This window comes from Gracilinanus agilis, chromosome 4, assembly GCF_016433145.1.
Source record: "Gracilinanus agilis isolate LMUSP501 chromosome 4, AgileGrace, whole genome shotgun sequence".
Taxonomy (NCBI): Eukaryota; Metazoa; Chordata; class Mammalia; order Didelphimorphia; family Didelphidae; genus Gracilinanus; species Gracilinanus agilis.
Window position 1 is genome coordinate 458,028,296 of NC_058133.1, and position 16,097 is coordinate 458,044,392.

General features: G+C 37.7%; 1 protein-coding gene across 1 annotated transcript in view; it reads left to right on the top strand.

The window, feature by feature from the left end:
- Positions 1–15,186, top strand: part of FNDC7 (fibronectin type III domain containing 7) — a 56,039-nt gene extending 40,853 nt beyond the window's left edge. The window contains exons 7-12 of the mRNA XM_044675503.1: positions 1,688–1,945; positions 3,054–3,308; positions 5,118–5,372; positions 8,534–8,794; positions 13,820–13,849; positions 15,122–15,186. Of these exons, the coding sequence (XP_044531438.1) occupies positions 1,688–1,945; positions 3,054–3,308; positions 5,118–5,372; positions 8,534–8,794; positions 13,820–13,849; positions 15,122–15,186 (1,124 nt within the window). The remainder of the gene's footprint in view (positions 1–1,687; positions 1,946–3,053; positions 3,309–5,117; positions 5,373–8,533; positions 8,795–13,819; positions 13,850–15,121) is intronic.
- The last annotated feature ends 911 nt before the right edge of the window (positions 15,187–16,097 follow it).

The following is a 16,097-nucleotide window of genomic DNA, read 5'->3' on the forward strand; positions in this document are numbered from 1 at the left end:
ACTGTCATTCAGCACTGGAAGGTCCACAGGGGAAATATTAAGTTTTCTATGGTTCTCAGAAATCTGTTTACCTTTATCCTCCAGCTCTACCCCTTTGGCTGCTGGTTCATGTTAGTCTAGGCTTTGTGATCTGTGTTGATTTAACCAATTAGTCTCTTGGCTCAGCTCCTACCCACTAGGGAAACTCTACATTCTCTTTGGGCAGTGTTTCAGCAAAGTCACATTAGCATAGTAGAGTGGAAATTATCCTATAAACATGATTTCTCTGTATATTGATCTTTACTGATACCCATATAAGCAAAAGAAATAAAATCAAATATATTAAAATATCTACCATCCCAGCAGTAGGTCTGCAACTCTATTCAGACTCATGCCAGATGCATGCTCCAAACCCCTGAGATCCAGAAACACAATTAAATTGCTTAAATTCAGATTTCTCCAACAGCCATTTCCCTCAGGAATCAAGCAGGAATTCCCAGTGCTTTTCCACTCTCAGCTTTCCAGAAAATCAATGTCTAGTCAGTTGAGGAAACTCAGGATCACTTGGGCATTAATTCCTCCTCCAGATGTTTTTCCCCCACTCATTAGTCTATTACTAGTTAGAACCTCTGATATTGTCCTATAGCAGCCTCTCAGAATGGTTGACTCATTGGCTAAGCTGTATGAGAGCCCTTATAGCTATCTTTATAGCATCATCTTCCATCATATGCTCCAGAAAATTGGACTACTGGATCTTTCTGAATACACTTTGATCTTTCCTCCCTCTATCTTGTTTTTCAATTTTTTTGCTCCTCCCTCACATCTCCCATGATGAAATCCTAGTGGTCCTTCAGGGCCAGATTAAATGCCATCTTCTCCTTTCAGTCTTTCCTGGTCCCTCCTGCCAGAAATGGTCATATAGTACTTTATGTGTCTCCTATTATGCTGATCACTTTCTGTATTATATAGAATTTTGCTGTGTGAATATCTTATGTTTCCTAAGAAAGCTTCTTAAAGGCAGAGACAATGCTTTGTTCATCTTTGTAGTTCCTACAGTATTTAACACAATATTTTGTACACAAGTTGTTTAATCAACATTTGTTGAAGTAACGAGGCAATAAGGGCTGTAATCATTTGAAGAAGAAATCACTATTGCTGGAGCTATCAGAGAAAGTCTTATGGAGAAGCTAAGTCTCAAGCTGGACTTTGATAAGTCAGTAAGATTTGGTAAAGATTAAGGGAAAAAATTTTCTAGGGAAATACTAGACCTTTCCATGGACAGAGCCACAAAGTTGGATCTTCACCAGAAATCTTCCATGAAATTCTTTAGGGTTTTCCCAGGATCTGTTTATACAGTAGCTTCTTCGATTTTGTCTGACTTGACATTTGGAAGAAATGATGGTGCTAAAGTTCTCCTTCTGCCACAGAATAAAAAGCAAATATATGAAAGCTGACTGATGACTCTTGGAAATAATTGGATTTATTTTTTGGATATTTATTATGTCATATTGAGTTAACTATATCTCAGATATTATTTCCATTTTATGGAGGGTAAAACACAGGCCACATTATGTATCATTGGTAGAGACAGAAAAATAAGCTAAATTGTTTGACTCCTAATGGCATAGACCCACTCTAGGATAATGTCTCATTCCGACTTGTTCACGACAAATATAACTGACTGTCACTCTGTGCTTATGTCCTTTAGCTCCTTGCTGTCCTGGTGACATTAATCCCGTGTTTGTGTCCAGTGATACAGCCCAGCTTGTCTGGTCTCCTGTCCGTGGTGCTGAAATGTATGAAACAAAAGCTGTTGATGGGAACCACGTAATTGAGTGCAATGACACTGCCACTGCGTGTACCCTTTCTGCCTTGCAGTGTGACACTATGTACAATGTCACTGTATATTCTTTCAGTGAAATCAGGGGGAGCAATACATCTTGTGCTCCCCATTGTGTGACAACAGGTACTCTATAGCTTCTATTCCAAATCTTGTAGTAGTTTCAAAGCAAAGGTAGATCTTCACTGACCCATATGAACTCATTCTTTAGCAAAGGAACCAGCAATTTTTAAATAATGTGTGTGCAAAGAAGTATCAGCAGTGTGGATGATGGTGGTTATGGTGGAGATTATGACAATTTTAATACTTCAGGGAATCTGTGATTTTGTCTCTGTAGGTGTACCCTTTATAAATCCAGTTCAACCCCCTTTTTTAAGACATAGGAGATGGTCTTTGAAAGTTTATTTGGGAAAAATATTCATCATCCTGTGGTTAATTTAGACAGGGAGGTACTCTGTTGATAGACCTACAGTCTGACACCAAGCTCTAATGAAGGATCATTCTGACTTTACAGGACCTGACAAAATTTGGGCCAATGCTGGCATAGCCTTTGAGATTCTGGGGTCACTTCTATGTCACAACACAAGCATTAAGTAAGCTAATAAAAATAATAATATATGATGATAAGAGCTGGCATTTTTTCATGAACTTTAAAGTTTACAAGATTATTTACACAACCTCACTTGGTGCTCCCAATAGCCCTGTGAGATAAAACTAAGACTTAGTAAAGGGAGGAGAAAAGGAAAGAAATTCAATTTAATTCAACAGATTTTTATTAAGCATCTACTGCAAGGCATTGTGTACTAGAAGAAAAGTTAGGAAATAGAAGAAGAAAAGGGGAATAAAAGGAAGAAAGGAGGAGAAAGAAAGTTCAGCAAAAGGCAAATAAGAGAAAGGGATGAAAGAATGTGTCTACAATAAAGAGTGGAAAGTGCCATCAATAACTGACCTAAATGCTACTCAGGATTACCCCTGTCATCCATAGGTTGCCCAACTAAACTTGCAAGCTAGCACAATTCTACATAAACCAAATACCATAGTCTCAAACTTAACATTTGAAAACTTGGATGAATCTAGGATGCCATCATCCAAGTATGATCCACCTTACAATTCTCCAATACACTGGTATGAATGGGAGGTATAATTTGTGGTACTCAGCCCCAGGTAGAAAAATTTCTTATTATACTTTATTATATACTGTTATATATTAAGTAAATAACCCACATGATCTTAGCTCCTTGCAGTCCAGAAATAAAAAATGTATCCAAGGACACTTTCCCCATCATTACTGTGCACTGGCAAGCTACTAATGATGAAGCCACTTATATAGTAACTGCCAAAGGAGAAGCTGGGCTCTACCACTGCACAAGCCCTGGAGAATTCTGTACAATAACTGACCTACCCTGTGGATCCATTTTCTCCATTAGTGCTGTGGCACAAACAGAAGCAGGACAGAGTTTGCCAAGTTACAGTGTGCCTTTAGAAACAGGTATGTCAGCAAAAATCAAATCGGATTTTGAATTTGGTAGAAACTATAACACTTTCTCTTAAGATTGGTAGTGATGGTGGTGGTTGTGGTGTCATTTTCCATTCTCAATAACATGCAAAAGAGTGATGTGTGGCAACTGGGAAATAAGTAAGTTGTTCAGAAAACATTACAAGAGCCCCATTTTTTTAGGGGAAAATGACTTTCAATTAGAAAATGTATGTTTACAATAAACTCTTACCTATACTAATGGGTATTAGAGGAATATATTTATAATTGTAATCAACCTATTTTAGCCAATAATTCTTATCTTTTCCTTTCCCACATTGTACAAGACTTATTAACAAGTAGTAAAGTGGAATGATTATAGTTTCGGTTCTTCTATCCTATCTCCAGCCACCTTATTTCTAGAAGTGTCAACAAGTGATAATATGTCTGGAAAGGCAGCAGTATAGGGTCAGGGAGAAGAAATCAAAGTTTCCATAAGTACCTGAATAACTGAACGCTGTCTGTAGTGCCTTAAATGGCTAGAAGAATCTCAAATTCTGATAATGACTGTATAATTTGTTGTTTTTTAGTGAGATAGGTTAATACATGAGTATGTGTATGAAAGTTCCTATGTATTCCTATGTCTATCTGTAGGCATATAGTTGTAAGGTGTTACATGAAGAAAAATCCAATTAATCAAACAAGTCAGGAGACTTAGTAAAGATCCCTTTTGTCAGAAAAAAAGTTGTTTTGGTACTACCTTTTTTGGATGTAACTACTGTGGATGTTTAGGAACATCAGAGGATGTGAAAAGGAAAAAAATGGTTTACTAGTCAGTTTTAAAGTTCAGGATACCCAATTCAATTCAATAAGCATTTATCAATCAATTATTATAAAACACCGTGCTAGGTGCTGGAGGTACAAAGGTAAAAAGCAAACCTATCCATGACCTGAAGGAGTTGACATCTTTTTGGAGAAAGATTTGTTTATAGTTAAGTAAATAATATATATATATGTGTATATATATGCATAATAAATAAAAAGTAATCTCAGGATGAAGATGGGAAGAACTTCAACAGCTGGTGAGATTAGGCAAGACTTCAGGTAGCAAATGGGAACTAAGCTGAGCCTTGAACGATTCTAGGGATTCCAAAAGGCAGAAATGGAAGAAAAGAATTCTAGGAATAGGAGGCAGACTATGCAAAATTATGGAAGCAGGTCAGAGGACATCCTGTATAGAGAAGAGAATGTTGGCCAGTTTGGTAGAAGCATCGAGGGTATAAGTATATTGAAAATGTGGAAAATAGGTTGGAGCCAGTATATGACACAGAAGTCTAGAGATAGGAAACTTCTTCAGGAAGGTCAATGTTTTGGGAATATCAGTTTGGTGGTTATATGAAAGATGAATTGGAGAGGGGAGAAACTGAAAGGCTAATTAGGGTGCAATTTCAGTAACCAGGAGAGGGATGATAAAGAGATAAGTTAGAATGGTAGTAGTATAAATAAAGAAATAAATGCATAAGATTTGGGGAAGGTAAAATCTGTAAGACTTGGCATTGATTTTATGTTGGTTGGGGAGAGTGTGGTTAGTGAGCCAGAAGAGTTGAGGATGATTCTAAAATGCTAAGCCTAGAAAACTAGAAGGATGCTGGTGCCTTCAATAGAAACTGGGCAGCTAGCAGGAGGGATGAGCTCAAGGAGAGAGATAATGAATTCTGCTTGGGACATTTTGAGTTTAAGACATATAACCCTAATCCCTGACAGTTTCAAAGATGATTATTTAATGGATGTGAGATCAAATTCTCTTTTTTCTTCCTTTTGAAGTGCCATGTTGCCCAGCAGATCTGAAAGTAATTCAAGTCACTCAGTCTGTAACCAATGTAAGCTGGACCAGTGGGACTGGAGCACAAACTTATGTGACAGTTTTAGAGTCTCCCAAAGGACAATCTAAGTGCCATACTTTGCAAAATCATTGTATCTTGGGATGCATCAGCTGTGGCACCAATTATACAGTGGCTCTAAAAGCTATTAGTGCTACAGGATTGACTTCTGTTTGCACCTACCAAGACTATTCTTCCAGTAAGTATTTGCTAAAATCTGGCAGTAAATTTCATTTGAATCACTGAGGACCCTACCTATTCTTTCATTCAATAAGCATTTACTATATAGGTAATATATGCCAAGTACTGAAGATTGAAAAACAAAAATGAAATAATTCCTGACTTCGAGGAGTTTGTATTCTATTAGAGAGAAACAACACACAACTATAAATATATATACTATGTGTATATGTGGTTGCATATGTAAATGTGGAATAGGGAGGAAAAATCCTTTCTCTTGAATTATATGTGTATAAAATACATATGTAAATATATGCTAAATCTCTTTCTATCATGTATACTGGAATGGTAAATGTTTGTGGTTTAGTTGTTTTTCATTCATGTCTGACTCTGTGATCCCATTTGGAATTTTCTTGGCAAAGAGACTGGAGTGGTTTGCCATTTCCTTTGCTGGCATTATAAATTAATATTCTCTAAAATGTCTACTTTTTTGTTTGAAATTATTTTTAATCCTAGAGCCTGAAGCTTCAAAGGCATTCTGTTGAAAATTAATAAATTAATTGTCCTAGAAATGCCTAGAATGCCTAGATACTTTTATCCTAAAGGTGATAATATTTTAACAATTCACAAGTCTATGCAGCACATATGATCAAAAATATATTAGAAGAGACCTTAGAGGCTATCCAGGCCAAACCCTTCATGTTTCAGATGAGGAAACAGATGTTTCAGAAAGATTAAAGTCTTTTCTTTGCTCCCTCATACAACCCCCAGCTTCTTTCAAAACTCAACTCAAGGCATCTAGATGGCTCATTGACTAGAGAGCCAGGCCTGGAGATGATGGTCCTGGGTTCAAATCAAGCCTTGGATACTTCCTAGATGGTGACCCTGGGCAAGCCACTTAACCTCAGTTGCCTAGCCCTTACTGTTCTTCTGCCTTTGAATAGATTCTAAGCAAAGAAGGTAAGATTTAAAAAAAAAACAAAACTCAGCTCAGGTGCCTCCTTATGCATTTGGCCTTTCCTGATTCCTCCCAATTGTTAGCACTATGACTCTTGAAATAATTCCATATTACTTTGTATTTACTTACTCCTGTACATGCTTTATGCTTATATCCCATCCGTAAAAGGCAGGCTGCTCTTCAACAGGAACTGTTTCATTTTTATCTTCCTCTTTCTAGTACTTAGCATAGTGCAAAGTGGTGTCACTCAGTAAAGGTTTGTTGAACTGAATTAAGTGGAAGACGGGGAGTGTCGTGGATAGAGCACTGGACCTGGAATCGAGAAGATCCAAGTTCAAATCCAGACTCAGACATTTACTGACTAGGAGCCTATCACTTAACTTTTGTTTGCCTTAGTTTCCTCAACTATAAAATGGGGACAATAATAACACCCATTTCCTAGCATGATGATAAGGATCAGGAATTCACAGCAACTAAGCAGGAAAAATGTCCTTCCTTTTCCTCTGTTCCACCTATCCCCAAATAACCTCAAGGCATCGGCAAGTTCTTTAGAGAAGTGGTCAGTGGATAAGAACTCTAACATCCTTTCATTTTCTATGAGTCAGAGTAAGTGGCACAGGATAAACAGACATGGATGGGTTGAGATACCTATTACATGTCACATTACATTATTTGTCCTCAAATCATTCCTATTCCAAACTCCCCTCTTTCCTTCATGGATGATACCATCCTTGTAGACCGTCAAGTTCACAACGCTGGTACCTTTCTTGATTTCTCATTCTCCTTCACTTCATTTATTTCATCAGTTTCCCAATCTTATCATTTCTATCTCTATAACTCCTTTCTTCCCCTTTTTCTCCACTGAGAGAGCTACCACACTGGTTCATCACTTCTTATCTGGACTGTTGCCATAACTTCCTAATTGGTCTCTCTGCTTCAAGTATGTTGTTATGCCATTGTTTTGAGGCACGTCTGATTCTTTGTGACCGCATTTGGGGTTTTCTTGGCAAAGATACCAAAATGGTCTGCCATATAATTTTATTACATTTTACAGATGAGGAAACTGAGGCAAACAAGGCTAAGCGAACTCGCCCAGGTTCATACAGCTAGCACATGTCTGAGGCGGGTTTGAACTCAGGAAGGGCTGACACTCTGTCCAGTGTGCCACCTTACTGCCTGGCTTCAATTGTTGCTCCTCTCTAATCTCTCCTACACACATATAGGTCTGACCATGTTCTTACTATACTCAATAAATTCCATGGGTACCTTATTGACATTAGGATCAAATATTACATCTTTACTCTATCCCTTTTTAATTTCTACGTATAATTTTTATAATGTACATACTGATGAATACAATAGTATATTATACAATGTGTAAATAAGGAATTATACACATATTGGGGGTGTATGCTCAAAAATTAATAAAATTAGGACAGGTAGGTTGCACAATGGTTAGAGAGTTGGGCCTGGAGTCAGGAGGACCTGCGTTCAAATCTGGCCTCAGTCACTTCCTAACAGTGTGACCCCAGGCAAGTCACTTAGCCCCCTGCCTTTCTATCCTAGAGTTGTTACTGGGCCAGAAAGTATGGATTTTTTTTAAACAAATTTTTTTTTTCACATGAAAACTACTTTATTTTTTTTAAACAATTTTTTTTTAAACCCTTGTACTTCGGTATATTGTCTCATAGGTGGAAGATTGGTAAGGGTGGGCAATGGGGGTCAAGTGACTTGCCCAGGGTCACACAGCTGGGAAGTGGCTGAGGCCGGGTTTGAACCTAGGACCTCCTGTCTCTAGGCCCGACTCTCACTCCACTGAGCTACCCAGCTGCCCTTTAAACACATTTTTAAATGAAATCAATTCATGTGATCAAAAAACCTTGGAGACCACTGGGCAACACCAAAAAATGCCTCTTTTGAATTCAATAGATCACTTGAATTATATAATTTTTGTGCAGAAAAAAAGGTTTAAAAGATCATACATTGATCTAAACCTGGAATGAATCTAACCATCTCATTTTGTAGCTAAGGAAACTATGCCCCAGAGATAGTGGGTGTAGAATAATAATTATTATAGCTCATAATTGTATAAAGTTTTAAAGTTTGCAAAGAACTTCCCATGTTTTATCTCATGGGTTGGTCAATGTCGTGTCGATATTAAATGGGCAGACAATTTTTTGTTTTCTAAAAAAAAGAATTTTGATGTTGACTTTACCTTTCAGGTGCTTGTTGCCCTTTGGGGGTGAAATTATATCTCCTGGGCAATAATGGTATCCGGATTTGCTGGCGAACCTCTGTAGGGTCTGCAAACTACCGTGCGGAACTCTATGGATCCAAAGGCATTTTTACTTGTACCCCAAGCTCTGCCCTTAGTTACTGTGACATCACTGAGATACTCTGTGGAGATGTATATACAGTCATGGTGTCTCCAGTTGATGAAATGGGATCAAAACTTACCTTCTGCCCCCAAAAAATATATTCAGGTAAACTGAGACCAATCCCAGGTCATCCTATAAATTAGAGTTCATTGAGATGAAATGTTTTTGTTATTTGGGAAGGTTACAAATGGGGTAGAATAATAATAACTGATATTTCTAGCTGTTATGAAGGTGGTAATGGATCACTAATGGGCCTTGAGCCAGTAACAAGTCTACAGAAGATTGGAGTTGGATGTTATGAAGGATGAGCAAACTCAGCTGGAAATGAACTTGGTTCAGGTTCAAATCCAAACCCTGAAAGCTAAGTGCCCAGTGAACTTTCACTGCTAACTGCTAGGCTCCTTTAAGACGACAGGCAGCCGGCCCCTCCCTGCTGAGGCAAATGCCCCTTATTGGATGGTGGCAGACTGGCAGGAAGTGGGTGCTTGAACTTCCTGCCCCACCAATGGGATAGACTGAATCTCAACTGCTCAGAATTTTCTCTTCCTCCCTATCCTCCTTAGCCTTGGTGGCAAAGAAATAACCACAAGATTCTCTGGTTAAGGCTAAGGGATTTATTGAAACTGGGAAAGGAATAAGCAAGGTAAGAGGGCTTGGTGTTACTAAGTTGTTGCAATGGTCTCACTGGGTGATGCTGGCAAAGGTCCTAAGAAGGTCTTGGCAGGCTGAGGACTGGCTGCCCTCCGCCAGAGCTAAGCTATCTCTGGTCAAGAGGCTGATCAGATCTTCTGGCTAATTCAGTTGATAATCAAAAAAGATATTGTTGAGTTGCTCTTAAAGAAGGTCCTAAAATCTAGGCTATCCTAAGTTCCTACCCACGATCTTCCTCCCTCAACTCTTTTCCACTCCCACCACTTGGGCCCAGGGGAAGGGGTAGATGAATGGACAGGGTGAAGTCTGGGGAAAACAGAACCCAAGCTTGGGTTTGCATGGGGCTTTTATAGTCTCAGCCCAACTGCCAGCTGGCACCTGGCCCATGGCGCATGCCATTGGCAACATTCCATCCAGGGCAACTGACAGCTTTGCCTAAGTTAATATTGCAATGCAAAACCCTGCATTATATGGCATATTTTAAAGCCTGCAAAGGCATTATGTGCACATATTTTGTGAGCCTCACAACTACTCCATGATCTGGACTAGGAAGGTCCAAGATTAGACCTGTAATTGAATTCATATAGAGAACTTCCCAATAAGGAAACTCTATCCTCCTAGTGCAACTTATAGTCTTGAAAAGTTGCTCAGGACATTGAGGGGATAAGCCACTTGGCCCAATCAGAAATGAAACTTGATGGTTGAGCTAGATAGCCTAATAGATAGAGCTCCAGACCTGGAGTCAGGAGGATCTGGGTTCAGATTTGGACCCAGATACTTACTAGCTGTGTGACCTTGGGCAAGTCACTTAACTCCCATTTCCTAATCTTTTCCCTCTGTCCTAGAGCTGTAACCAGCACAGAAAGTAACTTTTTAAAAAAAGTAAAACTTGGAACCCAGATTTTCCTAGCTCTGTGACCCATTCTTTAGCCATTATACCCCACTACCCTTCTTGATTTAGAGACATTAAGTTATTTTCTTCCTCTAACCTCATCCCTAGCAAGTATCAGAGGTAGGATCTGAACCCAGATCTTTGGGACTGCAGGTCCAGAACTCCATCTTCTAGGTAGCACTACTTTTCAGTTTCTTATAAAAAAGAACCTAAGTTTCAAATAAGCCTACTTTGGCAACCAATGATTTCCAAAAATTTAGGTGTCTTGATAGCCTCTTCTTACTTAATTCTGTCACCCCAACCCTTCTTTTACTCATCCATACCCAAAATGTGCTATATGATATGTTTTATTTAATTATTTACTATTTTATGTGTAAAATAATACATTTTCTTTCTGTTCATTTTGTTTTAAAATTAGAGGAATAATTTTTATATACTCTCAGAAATCATGGGAGATGGAGATGGGAAGACTGGGGCTAGGGAGGGATGAAATGATAAATTTAGTTTAGTGATCACAAAATGTGGTTAGTGACAATTTTATATCTCCCTTCATGTTTAGCGCAGAGCTTTGCACACAATTTAATAGTTGTTCCCTGACTGAGTGAAGGAACGAAGGTTCTTCTTGAAGATGATGGGAAAAAATAGAGAAAAAATTCATTAACCCTTTCCTTAAACCATATCTGCAATCTCAACAGGGGACTTTCATTTGCTTTTCATTTATTTTTAAATGGAAAAAATAACCAAATAATGAATCCCTTGAATTTTGCAAATGAATGCAGGAACAGAAACAAAATTCAAGGGAATTAAGAAAATCCATGTAACACATGAGGGTCAAGTGGTCTGGAAGAAGCACTTGGCTATGGTTTTCTCTCTCTGAGGCTACAGTCATTCACACAGCTTGTGTCTTCCCCACAGGGCAAGATTGCTGAAAGTATCGCTTCTGGGAAGGGAATAAAGGATAGGTGCCTGGTTGGGTAAAGAAGGGGACAGGTTAGGAAAAAGTGCTTAGAATGTTTATAAATAGAACTTTATTCCTTTGGGTCCTAATGACTGTTTTTTAAAACCCTTACCTTCCATCTTATAATCAATAAGTATTGGTTCCAAGTTAGAAGAGTGGTAAGGGCAAGGCAATGGGAGTTAAATGACTTGTCCAGGGTCACACAGCTAAGAAATATCTAAGGCCATATTTGAACCCAGGACCTCCCATCTCCAGGCCTGGCTCTTTATTCTCTAAGCTACCTAGCTGCCTCTCTAGAGATTTTTTGTTGTTGTTCAGTCATTCAATCATTTCTAACTCTTCATGACCCCACAGACTATAGCTATCCATCAATTGGCAAGAATACTGGAGTGGTTTGCCATTTCCTTCTCCAATGAATCCTTTTTGTCAGGCAACTAGTGATTAAATAAATTTCCCAGGATCATATAGATAGAAGTGCTTGAGATTGGATTTGAACTCAGGACTTCCTGAGTCTAGGTCCACTGCTCCAACCACCAAGCACACCTTGAATTTTTTATTCCCCAACAGTTCCCCTCATTTAGATTTAAACACTTATATGAAGGGTAATAATTTAAATCTACATCAACCAACAGCTTAGTAGAATGTTAGATGGAAAGATATGATCCAAATAAATCCAAATAGTTAGTTAGGTTGATTCAAACTGGTACACCAATAAGACCTCCCAAAATTGATTAACTAATCTTCCTCCACCTGGAGAGATGTCTCTAGTAGAATATAACAGGACTCCTTTAGTCAGTTCAGTGCTTTGTTCATCGATGATTTAGATCAGTGGTTACCAAACTTTTTTGGCCTACCGCTCCCTTTCCAGAAAAAATATTACTTAGCGCCCCCTGTCACATACTATCACCACCCCCTTACAGTTATTCACCACCCCCAAATGTACCTGTGGCCATCACTGCTTCCCCTGGATCACTGCAGCACCCACCAGGGGGCGGTGGCACCTACTTTGGGAATCATTGATTTAGATGAAAGCATAGATGGTATATTCCTCCATTCTGTGATCATTAGATGGCAGGGATACCTAATACATGGGGGGACAGCATAGGAATCTAAAAAAAATCTTAACCAATTGGAACAGTGGGTCAAAGCTATTCAGGTGAAATAAATAGAAATAAATTAAAATCCTATACCTAGGTTTAAAAAAAAATCAACTACAGAAGTATAGAATGGGAGAGAAGTGCCTAGGAAGAGTTCTTATGAAACATACCTGGAGATGTTAGAAGATTATAAGCTAAAGATGAATGGAAAATAGTAGGACAGAGAGAAAAAGTCATTATCATCTTGGACTAGAATTCAAAACTTGAAAGAGGATAGTTTCACTCTTGATCAACATGTTCAGAACCCACCTAGAATATTCTATCTGGCTCTGGGGGTCACATTTAAGAAAGTTCATTGACAGGAAGAACAATGTTCAGAGTGAGACAAATAGTTTGGAGAGGAATAATAATAATAATAGCATTTCTATAGCACCTACTATGTGTTAGGCATTATGCTAAGCACTTTACAAGCATTATCTCACTTGATCCTTCACAACTACCCTGGGAGACAGATGTTATTATCTCCATTTCATAATTAAGGAAACTGAGGCAAATAGAGGTTAAGTAACTTGCCCAAAGTCACACAGGTAGTATGTATGTGAGGCTAGATTTGAACCCAATCTTCGTGGTCCCAAGCCCAGGGTTCCTTCCATTGTGCCACCACAATGACCTAGGAGACTTGCAGAGACTTGAAATCATGCCATATAAAGATCAGTGAGTGGAACTAGGGCTGTTTAAGTAGGAGTAGAAAGAAAAAAGCATGAGACACCTAAGTTCTATCTTCAGATATTTGAAGTATTGCCATGTATGGAAGAGGACTTTGACTTCTCTTCTCCAGAGGGTAGAGTAGAGGTCAATAAGTAGAAGTTACAGAAAATTATATTTTAACTAAACAAAGAAAAAATTAGAGCTGTCCTAAAATGGAATGGGCTGCTTCTAGAGGTAATGAGTTAAGCTTTAATACCCTTGTTGGAGATGTCATAGTAGGGATATTTTTTCAGGTTCAACTAGGAATAGAAGACCTCTGAAGTTCCCTTCCCCCTCTAAAATTTTTAGATTCTCTAATTAGTTGATGACATTAAAGAACCAATATGATGTACAGGTTAAAAACCCAGTGCCCAGTTACCAGTGTCAGGAAGTAAAACATTCTGTACTTTCCTTATAAAAATTCCACTTTAATTTTCAAATTAAATTTTTTTTAATCAACAAAAATCCACCTTTTATTCCTCTCCCCAGCCTCAAACACTACCACCACCCTATTAAGAAATAAAAACTCCCAAAATTCCTGTTACAACACATTTAGTCAAACAAAAACAAATTCCTACAAATTTAAGGGTACAACTTAAATGGCTGGACCCATTCCCCTTACCTCCTTAGATCCTAATCTACTTCACTCATGTGACTTAGGCATTGTTTCTCTTTTCCTGTTCTGTTGATTAAATTAAGTTTTTCAAAATAAAATTATTAAATGATTTATGTCATCAATTTAATTTGTATCTATTTTAACTTTTATGCATTTTTATTTCTTAAAGTAACCTGTTCCGGCAGTTCAGTAGGAATGGGTGAGTGAGTCCTTTGGTTCATTGATTTTTAAAATGTTTGTTTGTCTATATCAGTGATTCCCAAAGTAGGCGCTACCACTAAGTAATATTTTTTCTGGAAAGGTGGTGGTAGGTCCAAAAAAGTTTGGGAATCACTGGTCTATATAGATATAAATAGTGTGATGTAGTGAATGGAATTCTAGACTTGTAATTGGGAAGATATGAATTCAAATTCTACCTCTGATATTAAAGGTAAGGTTCCTTAACTAATCTGAAGCTTAGGAAACTCTTTTAAGACCATAAGTTATAGATGAGTTGTAGTCTAAGTTGGTGGAGCTCCCAAACTCATTAAAGTTATTTTATAATTTTACAAAAATTATTTACAAAATTGAAAAATTTTTTAAATTTAGAATATTTTTCCATGGTTATAGGATTCATGATCTCCCTCCCCTCACTCTTTCCTCCTCCTTCCCGAATCTGACAAGCAGTTCCACTGGGTTATACATGAAAAATACAATATTTTACAAAAATAACTCATTAAAGTTATTTTGCAATTTTACAAAAGTTATTAAACAAGCTCTACATAAAGATAGATATGCCTTTATGTATGTATACATATGTGTACCTAATATTTTATATATGTGCATATACATTCTTACATATTCACATATATACAAAGAGTTTACCTTCAATAATGGAAGATAATACATAAAAGGATGCTGAGGAGGAAGGAGTGGGAGAGAAGAGATGAAATTTCGTACCTAGTGAAAGGGAAAGTCCAGAGAGTAAGAGAAGTAGAGGAACTAGTCAATCAAAGGGAGAGGCCAGCAGGGTCAAAGGTACTTCCAATATGAGAAGTCCAGAGGTAAAGTGAGTTTCAGTGAAGAGATTTTTATGGCTTGATAGAGAAAACCTAGAGTCAAGAGTATAGCCTAAAGAAGCATGAAGACATTGTTGGCATGACACCATGACACCAATTCACACTTTCCTAATCCAGTTTCTTTTAAATCAGCTAAATATGGGATTCTTTAGAGGAAAATAGGTCATAAAGAATGGAGGGGAATTCCTTTTAACTCTGGTAAAGTACATTCTGCTGGCTCAAATCCTCCTGGAAGATTGAATAGTTTCACTACCCTCTACTTCCTGTTTGGTTGCTATGGAGTGCTAGAAAAACAATATTTTAAACCAAAAATGCTGGTTTAAAGAAGATTAAAAAAGAAACACTACTGCCCAGTTATTGTTTTTAGCAAAAAAAAAAATGTTACATTCTTGCTTTCTATGTCTTTTATTCAGTGATTTTCAGAGGAAAGAGAAATGCAGAATACACCAAATTCTGGATGGAAACAGAGATTCAGTAAAGTAAGTAAGTAGTTTGGATTGGAGTTGTGGAATTTGGATGCGAATGATCTATTTTTTAAAACATTCTTTTGTTCTTTCCTTACAGATTATTTTAGAGTTGCAAATAATCTATGAAAACCTGAAAGATAAAGATAAAAGGCAGCTGAGGGAACCAACCCTTTCCTTCCTTTCTCAATAGATGAAAAACTTTTAACTTCACCTTTCTTTTAGCAAAGCCAAGGCTTTGAGCAAATTCAAACAATAGAGAGAACCTCCCATAGAAAGAAGCTTTGTTGAGAATCTGGTCAAGAAAGTCAAAGATTCTTTAGAAGACTGGACAAATTATCAACCTATAGATCAAGGACCTCAAACCTTTAGCCCTAGACTATCCCAAGTCTTCCAGTGTAGATAGATAGATAGATAGATAGATAGATAGATAGATAGATAGATAGATAGATAGATAGATAGATAGATAGATAGATGTCTGGTAAGAAGAGCAAAAATATAAATGGTAGCAGAGTAACCATGAATATGTTAGTGCTATAAATTTCAGATGCAAAATCTGAGTTTGAACCCAATGCTTTGGACCAGGATTGAAGAACTGTAAAGCTCTCTTTAACTTCCTACAGGACTGTGAAATCTAAATCTCCCATCCAAGTTCTTCACCTATTTCGCTCATGTTCCCTATAAGTTCTACAGAGCACCAAAGTGCCAGGGAACATGTCCATAAGTCAAAGTCAATCAAATGTGCATCTATGAGTCAAAGTCCTTCAAAATAGAAAAATTTCCTGCCCCTAATTTGCTTTTCTATCCTGCAACATTTTCTGGTGAGGCATAAAGATGGAATGAGCTACCCATGCATCTGTTCTTTATTATCACAAGCAGAGTCCAGTCAAGTCAATAAGCATTTATTATATACTTACTCTGTGTC